General features: G+C 40.2%; 1 protein-coding gene across 3 annotated transcripts in view; it reads left to right on the top strand.

Annotated features, from left to right (window-relative positions):
• Positions 1–17,013, top strand: part of EIF2AK4 (eukaryotic translation initiation factor 2 alpha kinase 4) — a 100,306-nt gene that overhangs the window by 31,267 nt on the left and 52,026 nt on the right. For all 3 annotated transcript variants that reach the window (XR_014796879.1, XM_084905118.1, XM_084905119.1), the window contains 7 exons: positions 1,898–2,055; positions 2,999–3,534; positions 7,992–8,098; positions 8,715–8,872; positions 12,802–13,217; positions 13,954–14,023; positions 16,171–16,254. Coding sequence is in view for 2 of the 3 variants with exons in the window: in XM_084905118.1 (XP_084761244.1) it covers positions 1,898–2,055; positions 2,999–3,534; positions 7,992–8,098; positions 8,715–8,872; positions 12,802–13,217; positions 13,954–14,023; positions 16,171–16,254 (1,529 nt within the window). In the remaining variant the exon portion in view is untranslated. The remainder of the gene's footprint in view (positions 1–1,897; positions 2,056–2,998; positions 3,535–7,991; positions 8,099–8,714; positions 8,873–12,801; positions 13,218–13,953; positions 14,024–16,170; positions 16,255–17,013) is intronic.

Raw genomic sequence — 17,013 nt, 5'->3', positions numbered from 1 at the left:
AACTCCACTTCCAACTGAACTGAACCCCAATACCGGACTCATTAGGGGAGAGCATAGACAGTTTGGCAGCAGGCGAAAATCGAGGGCACCTTTCTCTCAGAGGCGCTTGCAACAAGTACTGAAGGACCCTGAGTCTCAGGAGTCGCATAGGGTGGGGCTGACGGAAGCCAAGGCTGTAGGCTCCACCCCATCAGGAAAGCTGCCTGCGAAAATGCCTAAACCAAATAGATCACAAATGAAAGAAATGGAGGACAAAAAGCGACTGGATATAGAGTTCAAAACCACACTTATAAGGTTTTTCAAGAGTCTCCTAGAAAAGGCCGATAAAATAAATGAGACCTATGAGGATATGAAAAGGGATCAACAAGAAATGATAAGGGATCAACAAGAAATAAAGAATACATTGTCTGAAATAATAAATATTATACAGAGTCCTAAAAACAGAATAGAAGATCGCAAGAATCAAGTCAAAGATTTGGAACATAAAGAGCCAGAAGACACTCCTCTGCAGAAGCTAGAAGGCAAGAGAATCCAGAATATTGAAGATGATGTAAGAAACCTCTGGGACAACTTCAAACGATCCAACATCAGAATTATGGGGGTCCCAGAAGATGAAAGAGAGCAAGATATCGAAAACATACTGAAAGAAATAGTGACAGAAAACTTCCCCCACCTGGTGAAAGAATTGGACTTACAAGTCCAGGAAGCACACAGAACTCCAAATAAAAGGAATCCAAAGAGGACCACACCAAGACAAATCATAATTAAGATTCCAAGAGCAAAAGACAAAGAGAGAATATTAAAAGCAGCAAGAGCTAAGCAGGTAGTTACCTATAAAGGAACACCTATACGATTGTCAGCTGATTTCTCAACAGAAACCATGCATGCCAGACGGGAATGGTAAGAAATATTCAAGGTGATGAATAGTAAGAACTTACAGCCAAAGATAATCTACCCAGCAAAGCTATCACTCAGATTCGAAGGTCAGATAAAGAGCTTCACTAATAAAAAAAAGCTAAAGGAGTTCATCACCACCAAACCAGAATTATATGAATTGCTGAAGGGGGTTCTTTCAGAAGAGAAAGTAAATAAAGATAAAAATTATGAACAACAAACACGTAACTATCAACAAGTGAATCTAAAAACCAAGGAAACTAAAAAAAAAATCTGAGGAACAATATTAACTGTTGAATATAATAGAATCAGAGGTATGGAAGGGGAGTGAACTGATGATTCTTGGGGAAAAGGGGAGAGGGAGATGTGGGAAGAGATTGAACATAAATTGTGCACCTATGGATGAGGACAATGGGGGGTGGGGAAAGGACAGAGGGTGGGGTGAGATGGGGGGGGAAAGGAACATTTGTAATAATATGAACAATAAAAATTTAATTAAAAAAAAAAAAGGTGAATAAAAAAAAAAAAAGAAAAGAAAAATCATTTGTGTTTTCAGATTTCCAGATTACTGAAACTTGTTTACACTGTGCACACTGATGTACATTGATGAAGTAATCTGGTGGAGTGCTTCTATTTCCAAATTCCTTCTGTCACATTAGCTGGTAGTTAGCTTTGCGAGGATTCATTGTCGCACTGAGAGTTGTCATTAGAGGTGAACTGGATATGAAAGTAACATTGTGAATCCTGGCTACTAGGAGAACACTCATCAGATACTAAGATCTCGCTGTTGATTTTTGTCCCTTTATAGTAATTCTTTTTGGGGGGCTCAGAATATATTGATAAATATTAAAACTTAGTTATAAAAGAGCATGCATTATATGAAATAATACTTTTTCTTAAGTAGCACATGGCATCCACTGGCAAATGAATGCCATGTGCATTTTTTTTATTCCCACAGAAAATGTACCAGTGAGTGTTAATTACGTTTTCTCTTAATGTGCAGCCTGTGATGAACAGCTCGGAAAACTAGTCTACAATGCTTTGGAAACAGCCACTGGCAGCTTCGTCTTATTGTATGAATGGGTCCTTCAGTGGCAGAAAAATATTGGTCCTTTCCTTACCAATCAAGAAAAAGAAAAGATTGATAAGTGCAAAAAACAGGTAGGCCATTCGAGAGGGCTCGCTGAGCAAAAGACCTAATTTCGAGCTTTAGGAGATGACAGAATAGCTCTGTATTTGATTGGCTAGTAAAGATGATCAGAATGATGTGAGATCAGTTTAACCAGAGGGATGGTGGGGGATCAGCACCTTCTTGACAAGTTTTCTCAGCTTCTTGCTTCCTCTTTCCGAACTTTCACAGCGTGACCCAAACTTTTGCAGCTGCTTTCTTAACCTCCTTTCTCAGCCTCTATTATGGCATTAATAGCCAACTCTCAATAGTGCTGCATAAGCATGCTTTTTGCAATCTTTTTAAATATTACTTAAAAACTGAATTCTAGGGGACTTGAGAATTCTAGAGTAATTTATAACATGGAATTTAAGGAGAACATTTAATATTACATATTACAATGTTACATAATAAAAAGGTAACAAAACTGTAGGTTAAAGTCTTGTGTTTAGAAGGTAGGTTTATTTCTGATAGAAGAAAATCTGGAAGTAAATACCAAAATCATAATTGTCTTCAGTGGTAATCACATAGATAATTTGTTGTTGTTTTGTTTTATGGGGGTTTTCTTTTGTATTAGTACTTAAAAATTTTACAATTAATCTTTATAATCAGAAAGGGTTTTCTTAAAATTAATTATTTTGAAATTAATGTTTCCTTGTTCTGGTAGCCTATTGCAAAAGAAATTTTAAAAGCTGCTCACTAATTTTATAGTATTTATACACTAAGTTTTGAGATCAAAGAAGTTGAGAATTAATTAAATTTCTTCCACTTTATGAACTATTAGGTTGACCAAACGGTTTAGGGGAGGTGTCAGTTCAGGACAAATTCCTTCTCTTATCCTTTGAAAGTATGTTTTCTATTAAATATTTAACTTTTGAAGTGAAACACCAGATATTGCTGATCAACCCAATATTACCTTTTTTTCCCCCTTATCAGATTCAAGGGGCAGAAACAGAATTCAACTCACTGGTAAAACTGAGCCATCCCAATATAGTACGCTACTTTGCAATGAATCTCAGAGAGCAAGACAACTCCATCGTGGTGCACATTCTGGTGGAGCACTTCAATGGGGTCTCCCTTGCTGCACACCTGAGCCACACAGGCCCCATCCCTGTGCACCTGCTTCGCAAGTACGCAGCTCAGCTCTTGTTGGGCCTCGATTATCTGCACAGCAACTCCGTGGTGCACAAGGTTCTGGGTACATCAAGCGTCTTGGTGGACGCAGAGGGCACCATCAAGATTACAGACTACAGCATTTCTAAGCGCCTCGCAGACATTTGCAAGGAGGATGTGTTTGAGCAAACTCGGGTTCGTTTTAGTGACAGTGCTCTGCCTTATAAGACAGGGAAGAAAGGAGATGTTTGGCATCTTGGCCTTTTGCTGCTCTCTCTCAGCCAAGGACAAGAATGTGGAGAGTACCCTGTGACCATCCCTAGTGACTTACCTGCTGACTTTCAGGATTTTCTAAAGAAGTGAGTAACACTGAGATTCTCTCTAATTGCCCTTTACTGCTGTGCTTTTATTGTGTTTGAATGCTAAACATCTAGGTGATGTGTATAAGCTGAAAAGTGGGCAACAGAATTAGAGTTCATTCTTTGTTTTCTCAATTCTTTTCCAGCCACATATGTTCTGTTTTCTTATGTTTGTGATTCCCTTAACTCCCACATTTTCCTAAATTCACTTGGGCTTAATAATTTATTTTTAAACTGCTTTTTGGGGACTGCCTGCTCTGGGAAGTCAGTAAGGATGGTTACGGCGGATATGCCCCAGGAAATCCAAATGGGAGAGTCTCTCTGACCTCCTTTGCTTCTGGTTCCTAAGGGTTCAAAGGCAAGGCCTCCTGTTTAGAAAACATCTTTAGGAGAGTACTAATTCTGCCCCTTGTTCTTTCTTTCTTTTTTTAAGAATTTTTAAAATTGATTTTTAGAGAGAGAAGAAGGGAGAGGGAAGAAAGAGAAACATCAATGTCAGAGGAAAATCAGCTGCCTCCTGCACTCTCCCTACTTGGGATCAAGCCCACAATCTGGGCAAGTGCCCTGATTGGAATCGAACTGGCAGCCTTTCTGTCCATAGGACAATGCCTAGCCAACTGAGCCACACTGGCCAGAGCCTCTTATTCTTAACCATTCTTCTTCATCAGCGATGTCTAATTCAGCCAAGCCCTAGGATGCAAACAATTTCCTTACTCTAGCCAGAAGATTTTTATGAATTACAGGTGCACATTTAAGTGCAGAGCCAAGTGTTATCCACTTTAAGAGAATCTTTACTGAGAGGTTTTCCTCTGGGCTAGTCTTTGTGCAGGTCCTTTCACTCAGTGCCTTCTAGGTTAGCCCTGCCTCTGCTCTCAGTCCACGCCACACCTACATTCCCTATTAAGTGAGAAATAAGCTCTCTTAACTTTTGGTTTTTCTAGATACTCCTCTAGTCTCACTTTCCAGCAAGCTGTCTTATTTTTCACCTTATTTCTTTTTCCCAGCCATTCATTTTAATTCATTTCATTCATTTCATTTCTTTTACCCTTAATATTTCTTTTTCTATTTCCATCTGTCCCAACTGCCATCTGTCTGACCTAATCCATATCATTTCCTGTCACTAATGGAATACCTATTACAAAGTAAAGTAGCTGCACTTATTTTTATTTTTTTAAATATATTTTTATTGATTTCAGAGAGGAAAGGAGAGGGAGAGAGAGAAAGAAGCATCAATGAAAAGAGAATCATTGATCGGCTGCCTCCAGCACACCTCCTATTGGGGATCGAGCCCACAACCCAGGCATGTGCCATGACCAGGAATAAAACTGTAATCTCCTGGTTGATGCTCAACCACTGAGCCACACCAGCCAGGCAACTGCACTCATCTTTAAATAAGATAGTTCCTATGTACCATAAAATAGAAGTAGACATGATATACATACAGTTGTGAAAATGGGCCAACTTTTATTCTTATGCTGTGTTCTCTCCTTAAAGTATATTTTATGTGGTCAAAAGATAAGAGCAAATTAAATAATAATATGTGCAGGATGATACCATTTAAAAAAAATCAATATTCACAAAACAAAACTATTTTTTTTTTTGGACGGTTGTCAAAGACTTCTTCCATTATCAGTAATGTTTTCATAATATCTGCAAGGGGAAGGTATTCATGTTTTGCTGACAGAATTAAAAACCCTAAATTTAGAGGGAAATACAGTATCTTATCCAAATGCTTTTATTATCATCTTTTTTTGTTGTTGTTGTTGCCCTTACAATGTATTTAATTGAGTGCTTTATTTTTTAGTGTTGTGATATAAAAAATAAAATATTACCATTTATGATAGTTACTGTCACCACTTTATATAGGTACTAGAGGCCCGATACACAAAATCATGCAAGTGGCCGGCCCTCACAGCCCCAGCTGCCACCTCAGCCCTCGCAGCAGCTCCAGCTGCCTCACAGCCCTGCCCCCCCCACACACACACTGGTCATTCCAGAAGGTCATCTCGAACAATGGGAATAGTTTTGGAAGGTTGTTCTGCCATCTGGTCTAATTAGCATATTAGCTCTCTATTATATAGGATAGATTTTAAATCCAGAATTATGATGGTTTATCCTTTTAATTATATCTTATCTAATATAAGGAATATGCTAATTGACCCTCACACCATTGCAAAGATGGTAGCACCCGTAGCCAATAAGGAGGGAATATGCTAATTGACTGTTGTGCCCTCAAAGATGGCAGCGCCCAGCCCCCTCAACCTCAGGGGGAGAGGGGAGGCAGACCGTTCTGTTCCCCCAGTTCCCTCAGCCCCCCAGCTGCACAGGGCCAGCCCAGCCTTGGATGGCAGCTGCTCAGCTGTCCAGAGCCACCCGAGGCTCAGGTAACCAGGGCTGGCCGAGGCTTGTACTGCCGGCAGTGGCAGCAGCAGAGGTGTGTTTGATGGCGCATCACCTTCCCCTGATCACCGGGTCGCCTCTCACCCCTAAGGACTCCTGGACTATGAGTGGGGGCAGGCTGGGCTAAGGGACACTCCCTCTCCAGTGCGTGAATTTTCATGCACCAGGCCACTAGCTGTTTATAATTAGGATCAACTGCTACCAAGTGATGCTACTTAGGTCATTTGTGTTGATAGCCAACCAGTTTAGTTTAGTTAGAACTGTGGTTCTCAGACTTTGTCTTGCATTGAAAACACCTAGAGAGCTTGTTAAGGCACAGATTACTTCCCAAAGTCCCAGAGTTGCTGATTTACTAGGACTGGGATGGAGTAGAATTTGTATTCCTAACAAATGACACTTATATTGACACTGCTGTTCAGGGAACCCAGTTTGAGAACCACAGGGTTAAAGGTATGGCTTGTTTTCATACATTAAAAACAAAAATCAACAGTAAGCTAATAAGATTAAGGAATGAAAATTAGAAGAAAGTATATGATAAAGTGTGAAACTTTTAAAAAGTAATTGTTAATAGTCTCATACTATGATGAACAGCTTTATCTAAAGTGAATCATAGTGGGTCCCTACCCTATCTGAGATACCTGATTGCCTTTCCTTGGAAAGCTTTATGACTGGTCCCTGGAAAGGCATGGTTTAGCTAAACCATGCCTTTCCAGGGACCAGTCAATCTGATAACCAAGATGGATACTAAGTGACTAACAGGCAGGTAATGTATATGCTGGATGAAGGGATGATTCACAGCAGAATGGTGTGCATTTTAAAATTGAAGAATTGTTCATTTCTGGAATTTTCCATTTAATATTTTTCAGACCACAGTTGACTGTAGGTAATTGAAACTATGGAAAATGAAACCATGGCTAAGGGGAGACTACTGTACACTTTTAAAAATTAAATTATTGGGATGACATTGGTCAACATGAACATGTAGGTTTCAGATGTGGGTTTCTATGTTACAAGATCTATATATTGCACTATGTGCCACCACCCCAAGTCAAATCTTCTCCCGTCACCATATATTAGGACCCCCTTCCCTTCTCCTCTAACTTCCTTCTGGCAACCACCACACTGCTGTTTATGTCCATGAGTTTCAGTTTTATATCCCTCATATGAGTGAAGTCATATGGTTCTTAGCTTTTCCTGACTGACTTATTTCACTTAGCATAATGTTCTCAAGGTCCATTCATGTTGTTGCAAATGGCGCTATTTCATCCTTTCTCATGGCTGAGGAGATTCTATTGTGTATGTGTACTACATCTTTAATCAGTCCTCTATTGCAGGACACTTTGGTTGTTTCCATGTCTTATGCACCATTAATAATGTTGCAGTGAATATAGGGTGCACATATCTTTGTAAATATATGATTTCCACATGTTCAGGAGTAGGACTGCTGGGTTGTAATGTAGCTCTATTCTTAATTTTTTGAGGAATCACCAGACTGCTTTCCAAAGTAGTTGTACCAGTCTACATTCTTATCAGCAGTGAATGAGGGTTCCCTTTTTCCACAACCTCTCCAACACTTGTTATTGCTTGTCTTGTTGGTAATGGCCATCTCATTGTCGTTTTGATTTGCATTTCCCTAGTTTCCAGTGAGGTTGAACATCTTTTCATACATCTATTGGCTGTTGCTGTGTCTTCTTGGGAGAGATGCATTTTCAGGTCCTCTGCCTACCTTTTGATTGGGTTGTTGATTTAATGTTGAGTTTTATGAGTTCTTTATATTTTTTGGAAATTAAACCTTTGTCAGAGCTACTGTTTGCAAATACCATTTCCCATCTGGTTGGCTGCTGTCTACGTTTTTTGATTTCCCATTTGTACCCAGCTTGGCGCTTAGCATGTAAATCCTGCAGGAATGTTTATTAATTTAAATTCCTCTGAGTTCATAGGTAACATGAATCCTCTAATGTGCATCTTTACAAGATAAACCCATAGATGAATGCCTTAGATTAACTAGTTCAGCATTTACTTTGTGTTGCTGAGATTCTTTCTCCTCTCTCACTGAGATGTGTTTGCCTGGATGACAAGGAAAGGTGGAGTCCTCAGCAGCTGTTGAAACACAGCTTTATAAACCCTCAGCCAAAAACACCTTTACTGGAACAGAGTCCCGAAGGTGAGTCTTTTACCATTCTTTTTGTATACCCTGCTTGATATAAATTACTTTGAAAGTATATATAATCCTAAAACTGGAAGGGACTACATGAATGGTTTATTTTATCTGTTTTTTGCTGAGCTATATACATACTAGTAAATCCATTCAATGTGTCCTGTGTGCCTGGAATTGTTTTTGCCATCCTGGCTTTTCCAGTCTCTACTGATGGGATGACCACTGGTGTAGCCTCTTTTAGTGTTTATTAACTCTTGTCATGTTGCCCTTATTACCACGTAACTGGATTTCCCTGCTGCTACTTAAGTGGCACATTAAGGGATCTCAGTAGAGACTGGGATGGATTAGGAGACCTGGGTTTGGGTTCTGTCTCTGTCATCCAGTCATTTCTTGACTCTCTGTCTCAGTTACCTACACCTGCAAACTTGGCCTAATTATATATTTCTACCTACTTTAAAGAGGACAAGGTGAGGAAAATATTAAACAGTCTTCCAAGTAAGAGGTATCTTTTCAAACTACTGGCTGGGGCCCCTTCTGCCAACGCTTGAATCGTTGTTGTATATTGCAGCTCTTCCTGTATTTTTACTGCCTCATTTGCCTCTTGCCTTTTGTTTTATCTCAGATTTTGGAGGACAAGATTACATTGAGACTGTTATTCCTAGCAACCGGCTACCCAGTGCTGCATTCTTCAGTGAGACACAGAGACAGTTTTCCCGCTATTTCAATGAGTTTGAAGAATTACAGCTTCTCGGCAAAGGAGCTTTTGGAGCTGTCATCAAGGTGTGCTACAGGGTGGTCCCAGGCCCTTTAAGAGCTCCTGCTTGTTCCATTTCTGCATTACGGGCTTGACTTCTATTTTGAGAGCAAAGAGGGAAGTGAATTCTATCATTTGAAGCTATGATTATCTTCACCTTCGTGGAGTCAAAGGCTTTATTTAAAGTTACACTGGACACATTAAGAACACATCATCTTCTTCCCTGGGTTGATGCAGTGTTAATAATGTGAAAACCACATGATGGTAACAACCCAAGTGGAGTCAAGACCTTTACATGAAGAACATTTTTGTGTGCTTTGGTTTAGAAAGAAAATTATTCTCTTTTTCTCCCATTTGCTTTCAGGGTTGCTGTAGATAAAAAGGGCTGCGAGGTTAGAACTAAGATGGAATTCCAACTGGGAAATGGCCCCAAATGGTCTTGGTGGCTTTTATTTTCCATCTCCTACTGAGGTGGGAAATTAGTGATACATTATTAAGGTATGCTGTAGTGAGGTCTTCCCTTCTTTAGTCCAGTCTGTTTGGGGGACTTTTATTATTACCTATCCCTTGGAAAGATTTCAGCTTTTTTTTATATAATATAAGTATTTTGTTTGAATTTAGGAGACCCAGATTAATATAGTATTATTAAGTCCATATAAGATATATGTCATCTTACATGTAAGAAAGTAGGGCATATGTCTATTCATGATTTTGCACTGTTATTAGGAAACATTACTAGTATTACGGTGGAAGGCTTTTTACATTAAAAAAATAATTGAATTTTTTTTGTGGTTATCAGGGATAGAAAGACCATCTTAAGCCAATTTTCCAAAAGGATGTTATAGTATGGGAAATTTTCAACTTTCTTCTTGAAATTAGAGACATTACATTTAGGTGATTAAATAGATATACTGAGGACAGATATGCGGACCAGGTCATCATACTTATCTTTAAGAGGAGTGAATGATTAAAGTATATATTATCCCTCTAGCTCAACCTGTAGTTTTGTCATATATATATATATATATATATATATATATATATATATATATTATTGATTTTTTACAAAGAGGAAGGGAGAGGGATAGAGAGCTAGAAACATTGATGAGAGAGAAACATCGACCAGCTGCCTCCTGCACACCCCCCACAGGGGATGTGCCCGAAACCAATGTACATGCCCTTGACGGAATAGAATCTGGGACCCTTCAGTCCGCAGACCGATGCTCTATCCACCGAGCCAAACCGGTTTTGGCTCAACCTGTAGTTTTGATGAAGTCCTTTAACTTCTTTACATTTTAGATTTTTGAAGGCTAAACACCAGCCCAGCCAGTGTGGCTCAGGGGTTGAGCATTGACCTGTGAACCTGGAGGTCACGGTTTGGTTCCCGGTGGGGGCACATGCCTGGGTTGCAGGCTCCGTCCCCAGTGTGGGGTGTGCAGGAGGCAGCCGATCATTGATTCTCTCCCATTGCTGATGTTTGTCTGTCTCTCTTTTTCTCTCTCCTTTCTCTTTCTCCCTTTCACTCTCTTTCTTTCTCTCTACCTTCCTCTCTGAAATCAATAAAATATATTTTAAAAAACAAACATCCCTAACTAGTTTGGCTCAGTGGATAGTGTCAACCCACAGACTGAAGGGTCCCAAGTTTGATTCTGGTCAAAGGCATGTACCTTGGTTGCAGGCTCAGTCCCTAGTAGGGGAATGCAGGCAGCTGATCGATGTTTCTCTCTCATTGATGTTTCTAACTCTATCACTCTCCCTGCCTCTCCATAAAAATCAATAAAAATATTTTTTCAAAAAACAGCCGAAACCGGTTTGGCTCAGTGGATAGAGCGTCAGCTTGGGGACTGAGGGGTGCCGGGTTCGATTCCGGTCCAGGGCATGTACCTTGGTTGCGGGCACATCCCCAGTAGGGGGTGTGCAAGAGGCAGCTGATCGATGACTCTCTTTCATCGATGTTTCTAACTCGCTATCTCTCTCCCTTCCTCTCTGTACAAAATCAATAAAATATTTTTTAAAAATATTTTTTTTTTCAAAAAACCAACAAAAATAAAAACTTCATTCCCTTATAAGTACTTAAAAATTATTAGTAAGCTTATATAACTAAAACATCTTAGTAATTTAAACACCAAAGTTTTTCTAGTAGTTTCTCCCTGTGAGAACCCCATAGACCTCAAAGCCCCCTCTGTCTCCCGGTTAGGGCAGGGCAGTCTGCTCAGTGGTCTGGCATTTCATTGGCAGTTGAACCCATAACTGTTCATGTACCTTTCCATTTGAATAAGTGAATTCCTAGGTGTTTCTAGTATAGCAAGTTCCACACTCCAGTGAGTCACAATATTTATATGATATGTACTGAGATAGGAGATTGAAAAACAATGCTAAGACTTCCCACTGTCCTCAGACCCATGTCTGTTTTACTGGAAAGCATCTGTTTACACACACACACACACGCACACACACACACACAGTAATCTGAAACCTATGAACCAAACACTTGATGTGCTGTAGTGTTTTTTTGTAATCAACTAGTTCCTCCCTCTGTCCATTGTCAAGTTGTTGCTTTTCATTACCTCAGCTGACCTGCAGGGTTACGTCTAGAATATTCTGGTGAATGGGATTTTATAAAAAGTACTTCAGTCAACCCAACTGCACAGTAAAATTGCCCGGCATAAGGATGCCTGAGACTTGGCTTTGAAACTTGTACTTATATTTTGTTGCATTGCTAATGATATTGTTCTAGTTTCAATACATATCAGTGGTAAATCTGCAGTCTTTCTAAAAAAAATCAGTGGGCATTACTTGTCTTAATACCAACTGCTGCTACCTACTGAGCACCTTTCTCTGTGCAGCCTTGATACAGGTGCTTTATCCACATCATTTCATTTAATCTTTTTTTTTTTTTTTTTTTTCCAATCATCACCCAAGGATATGTTTCCATTGATTTCAGAGAGAAAAGAAGGGAGAGAAAGAGAAAAACATTGTTGTAGAAAGGAATGTCAATAAGGTGCCTCCTGAATGTTCCCTGACTGGGGATTGAATCAGAAACCTAGGTATGTGCCCTGACCAGGAATTGAACCTGCAACCTTTTGGTGTATGGGACAGTGCTCCAACTGATTAAGCCACCTGGCCAGGACTTATTTAATTTTATTTTTATTTTTTTATTGATTTCTTATGAGAGAGAGGAAGGGAGAGGGATAAAGAGATACAAACATTGATGAGAGAAGAACATCATCAATTGGCTGCCTCCCCACACCTCTTACTGGGGATGGGCATGTGCCCTGACGGAGTGGAACCAGTGACCTCTTGGTTGCTGGGTGGATGCTCAACTGCTGAGCCACACAGGCCGGGCTCATTTAATCTTTATAGTCACCCTCTGACTATAAAGGTAGAGAAAGTGGTATAGATACCATTTTATAGATGAGAAAATTACCAGTAAGTCTCAAGGAAATTAATTCGACTAAATTAACACAGCTTTATAAGTTGAGAATTAGAATTTTCATTTAGGTCTGTGAAATTTTTGGAGTGTAGTCTGGGTTTAGTAGACTTATTTAAAAGTAAAAAAAAAGAGAGAAAAAAAAAGAAAAACTAAAGTCATCTTCTGAAGCCTTACACTGACTTTAGAAAATAATTATTTTTAAAACAAGGTTAAGAAAGGAACAAGGTTTTACTTAGAAATTTAGATAGCAGGTTTGCTATTAGAAAAGTTGTCTCTACAGTTAATGGTTAAAATGTTTTTGTTTTCCCCAGGGATTCTTAGCAATTTAAATCCATCTGGTTTAGAGTGAGATGTCTTCTAAGTTTTTGGCTGTCAATACTTTTTGCAGCTTAGGAGTCCCAGACTGGAGCTGTGTTCACTCAGAACTCCAGGTTCTCCTTGGGCGGGCTCGGGTGAGGCTGCAGAGGCCAGTCTGCTTAAGGTTCTGAGCGGCTGACGGTGCCGGCCCCTCTCCCGCCGCAGGTGCAGAACAAGCTGGACGGCTGCTGCTACGCCGTGAAGCGCATCCCCGTCAACCCGGCCAGCAGGCACTTCCGCAGGATCAAGGGCGAGGTGACGCTGCTGTCGCGCCTGCACCATGAGAACATCGTGCGCTACTACAACGCCTGGATCGAGAAACACGAGCGGCCGGCGGCCCCGAGCTCTTCGCCGGAGGACACAGGGCCCTCGGCCGCGGACGGCTCCGCAGCAGCCCCGCCGGGGCTGGGCGGCAGCGACGCGGACGGCCCGGACAGCGTGGAGGCGGCCGCGCCGCCGCCCATCCTCACCAGCTCGGTGGAGTGGAGCACGTCGGCCGAGCGCTCCGCCGCGGGCCAGGGCTCCAGCAGCGACGAGGACGAGGAGGATGAGCTGGACGGTGTCTTCTCACAGTCCTTCCTGTAAGAGCGCTGCCAGGGCCCGGCTGCCTGCGGGCACGCCCGTTTTATACCCCGAGCCCATCGCAGGATGGAGTGGAGATTCCATTAGAAATCCAGTCCCGTTTACCATGTTAAAAGCCAAAACAAAATATGAAACGCACTTTTACGGAGTAACCAAAGGCAATCCAAAGGATTCTCCCCCACCCCCAATTATCTTCAAAAGATCTCTAAAACCCAAGCCTGGGAGAAAGGAAAAATAGAAATTTCTTCCAATACCTCATCTTAATATATTTAATACACTTCTTTAAAAGGTCATTCTTTTAGATAAGGGCTTCCAACTCTGTGGAACATTGAAGAACTAATTTGGAGTCTTGATGCAATGCCAACCGAAGCTCCAGAAAAGGTTACCAAACCAATAAGATCCTAAACTCTAGTTACTCATCTCAGACCCCAGTCATTTAATATCATGATGACTTTACTCTTTTGTGTCAAATTGGATACAGTTTATCATAGCTCTTGGCTATTAAATTTCTCTCAGGAAAATTATTCAGGCCAATTTTTATTTAAATTGAGTTCTGTATTTCATCATATATTAGGGGAATATAAATCAGCATGTTATTGTGGACAGATTTATGCCTGAAGGGTCATGGTATGATTTCTCTAGCTGCTTTGCTTTCTAATCATAAACAAGTTTTGATTTTCAAAATTATAATAGGGATTTTGGTTTCTTTAGTAGTTTTCTATTTTTTTTTTTAAGACCTGCTTCAGACTCTGAAAGTGATATCATCTTTGACAATGAAGATGAGAACAGTAAAAGCCAGAATCAGGTAGATTTATAAATAGAAATTACACCATTTTATTCATCATGGGGTGAGTATGTAAGAAAACTAATGTTTGATGTTACAAATATCAGGTGAAATAACCTTAATCTGATATGCAAATATAGAAACCTTCAAGTTAAAATAAATTATATGCTTCTCACATGTTTATTTACAGGACTTAATTTATCCACCTGATAAAATATGCCTGCTTTTATAAAAGAGAAGTAAATTGATACTCTGTATTTTTAAAAAGTAAAGCCTTTTCCTTGAAGATTTTGGGAAACTTTATATAGTTGGGAATGAGGATTGAATGTAAATTAATTGAATAACTAAACAGCCTAATTGTGGAGTTAAAGTAGGTCTCTCTCCCACATCAATTAATCTTGATTCTTTATTTTCATTTTATACTGAGCCATAACCTATAACAGGTTATGAAATTAATTTCGAGAATTACAACCAGCATTATTTTATTCTTAATGCTCTAGAGAGGAGTATAGAATACCAAAATGTGTCATGATAATAAAGGTAAACTGTGTGGAATTTGTCTCTCATGGATGTGTGCACTTGATGTGATATAAAATATATTTCTTTCTTTATATGGATCATGGTCGTAAAAATTTGAAAAACACTATGCTAGGCCTTAAACCCTACTCAATTATGTTTTTTTCCTCTGCCCAGGCCAGCAAAGCCCCTTGATGCTGGTACATGGAGTCCAGGATGAAGCTTTTTAACTACTAAGGCCATCTGTTGTTGATATAGAGGAGCATTCTGCACCTGGGGGTTCAATACAATGATTTTATTACCAGAAATGAAAATATAATCATTAGTAATTACAAGAGGCATTTATAGTAGATAAAGCAAAATCTACATATAGATTCTGTTAGATAAGCATAAATTGATTTGAAGGAGATTTAAATGCACTCACCAGTATTTTTTAATAAGTACTTTTCCTTTTGATTAAAATCACTCTTAAAATCATCCTCTTGATTTAAATTTATGAATTGTAAATTAATCAGTAATAATATTATAAATACAGTAAACTGCTAAAGCAAACGTTCTTTGCTTTTAGCATTAGTTAATGCATTTAATTATTATGATGTCACCAGATTTATGCACCTGGCTTTGCTCCATTAAGGGCACGATCCCACAAGTGTTCTAATTAATGGGAGAAGCCTCCAGGAGATTAACAATCTTCCTCAGATAATCCCCAGAGTATATAAATGATTCAAGAGGAACATGTGATTGTTTCCAGATCAGAATTATTTTTTCTTTGATAAAGGAAAAATGTTGAAGAGTGCTTCCATGAAGAAAGTGTAAGTCAGAAATTGTCAAGGCCTCAGTCCCAAATGGCAGATTTTTTCCCCCTAAATTAACTGAGGCCATTTTGAACTGGCATATTTGGTTAACAAATGCAAGCAATTTGGAGCAGAGTAAAGACACTCGTGAAGAAAGAAAAAGGTCAAATGCTGCGGAATGCTTTTTTTTATACCTGGGTGGGGGGGTATTTAATTCATCTATTAGAAGAAAAAATAATTTTTTTAAAAACAGGGACATGAGTTAGAAAATTAGCTGAGGAGACAGACAGACTGCCATGTGGAAAGTAGTGGAGAGGATCAGTGGCTGTAAGTGGCACTGGAGGACATGCCCTGCGGCAGTGTAGCCCAAAGGGCAGTGTGTCTGGGATCATATGATCCATTTAAATTGTTTTAGCTAAAGATAAATTTCTAATCTCCTGTTTCCAAAGGAAGGCATTCAGTAAAACTGAAGCTTTAAAATATTAGTCTGTACGCATTCTGCTTTCCTTATCCAGACAAAGATATAATGGTAAGAAAGAACTGATTTGACATGGAGTTTTTCTGTAGATTGCACACCTTTAATACCGACCTGTTTGTTTTTTTTAATTTTCCCTATCATTTATGCTGTACAGTGACAGACCTGGAAACTATACAGGGGATTCAGATAATAGCAACATTGTCTTTAGAATGTTGTAAGCAACTAAAAGACAGTGATTGTGTTCTGCCCGATGATCTTCCCTCTAGGAAAGGGATGGCCATGTATTTGGTGGGGGCAGGTACAAATGAGTTGATGACGATGGTGGCCTTGTCTCTAATGTTAGCCCCCACTTTGAGTTCTTGTGTCCTCCTCTTGTTTAGGATGAAGGCTGCAATGGGAAGAATAGTTGCCATGAAAGTGAGTTATCGGTGACCACTGAAGCTGTGCACTACCTCTACATCCAGGTGAGGTCTGGCGTGCAGCGTGTTGACCAGTGATTGCTGGTGGATATGTCTCAGGAGACTAACCTTTGGTAGTGCCAGTGGGGCCTACTCTGCCCACTGTCTAGAGAGGATTGCAGCATGGAGGCCCTTTCCCCCGACCTCGCACTCATGCTTTCCTGTGCCACAGCAGGAGGCGGCATAGGGTGCTGCTTATGGGCTCCGGACTCAGGCTGTGTAAGTCACATCTTGGATCTACCAGCCACCGCTGTGTGAGCTCAGGCAAGGTTCTTCAGCAGTCTGTGCCTCAGGTTCCTTATCTGTAAATTAAATAACAGCAATCTCTGTGACTCGTGAAGCATAAATGAAATAATGTATGTGAAGTAATTAGAACCATATTCGAGTTTCATAAGTGCTAGACTGTATGTAAGGAACTCTGCTAGGTCTAACAAATTGAATCTGGCCAGTTAGGTCTGATGCACAAACATCCTTGCATGTGCAGAAGAAACACCAGCGTGGCTTTAGGCAAACTGGCTTGTCCTGGAACCTCTCGGGGATAAGAGCCACAGGCTAACCCGTTGCAATGAGGCATGACTAAAGGGAAGCCTGTTGGTTTTGGCCTGCCCCCATGCCTGAGGGGCGGCATTCGGGACAGTGGTGAGTTCTGCCAGCAGAGAGACAGCCACAGACCAAAGAGGCAGACTTGCCTCTACCCCAAGTGAACAGGACCTGGATCATTACTAGTATATTCAGTCATATCTGCAAGTAGGCAGGTCTTCAAAT

The sequence above is a fragment of the Pipistrellus hanaki genome (assembly GCF_964339955.1).
Source record: "Pipistrellus hanaki genome assembly, chromosome: 1".
Classification (NCBI taxonomy): Eukaryota; Metazoa; Chordata; class Mammalia; order Chiroptera; family Vespertilionidae; genus Pipistrellus; species Pipistrellus hanaki.
Note: the sequence above shows the minus strand (reverse complement) of the source record. Positions and strands in the feature narration are given on the sequence as shown.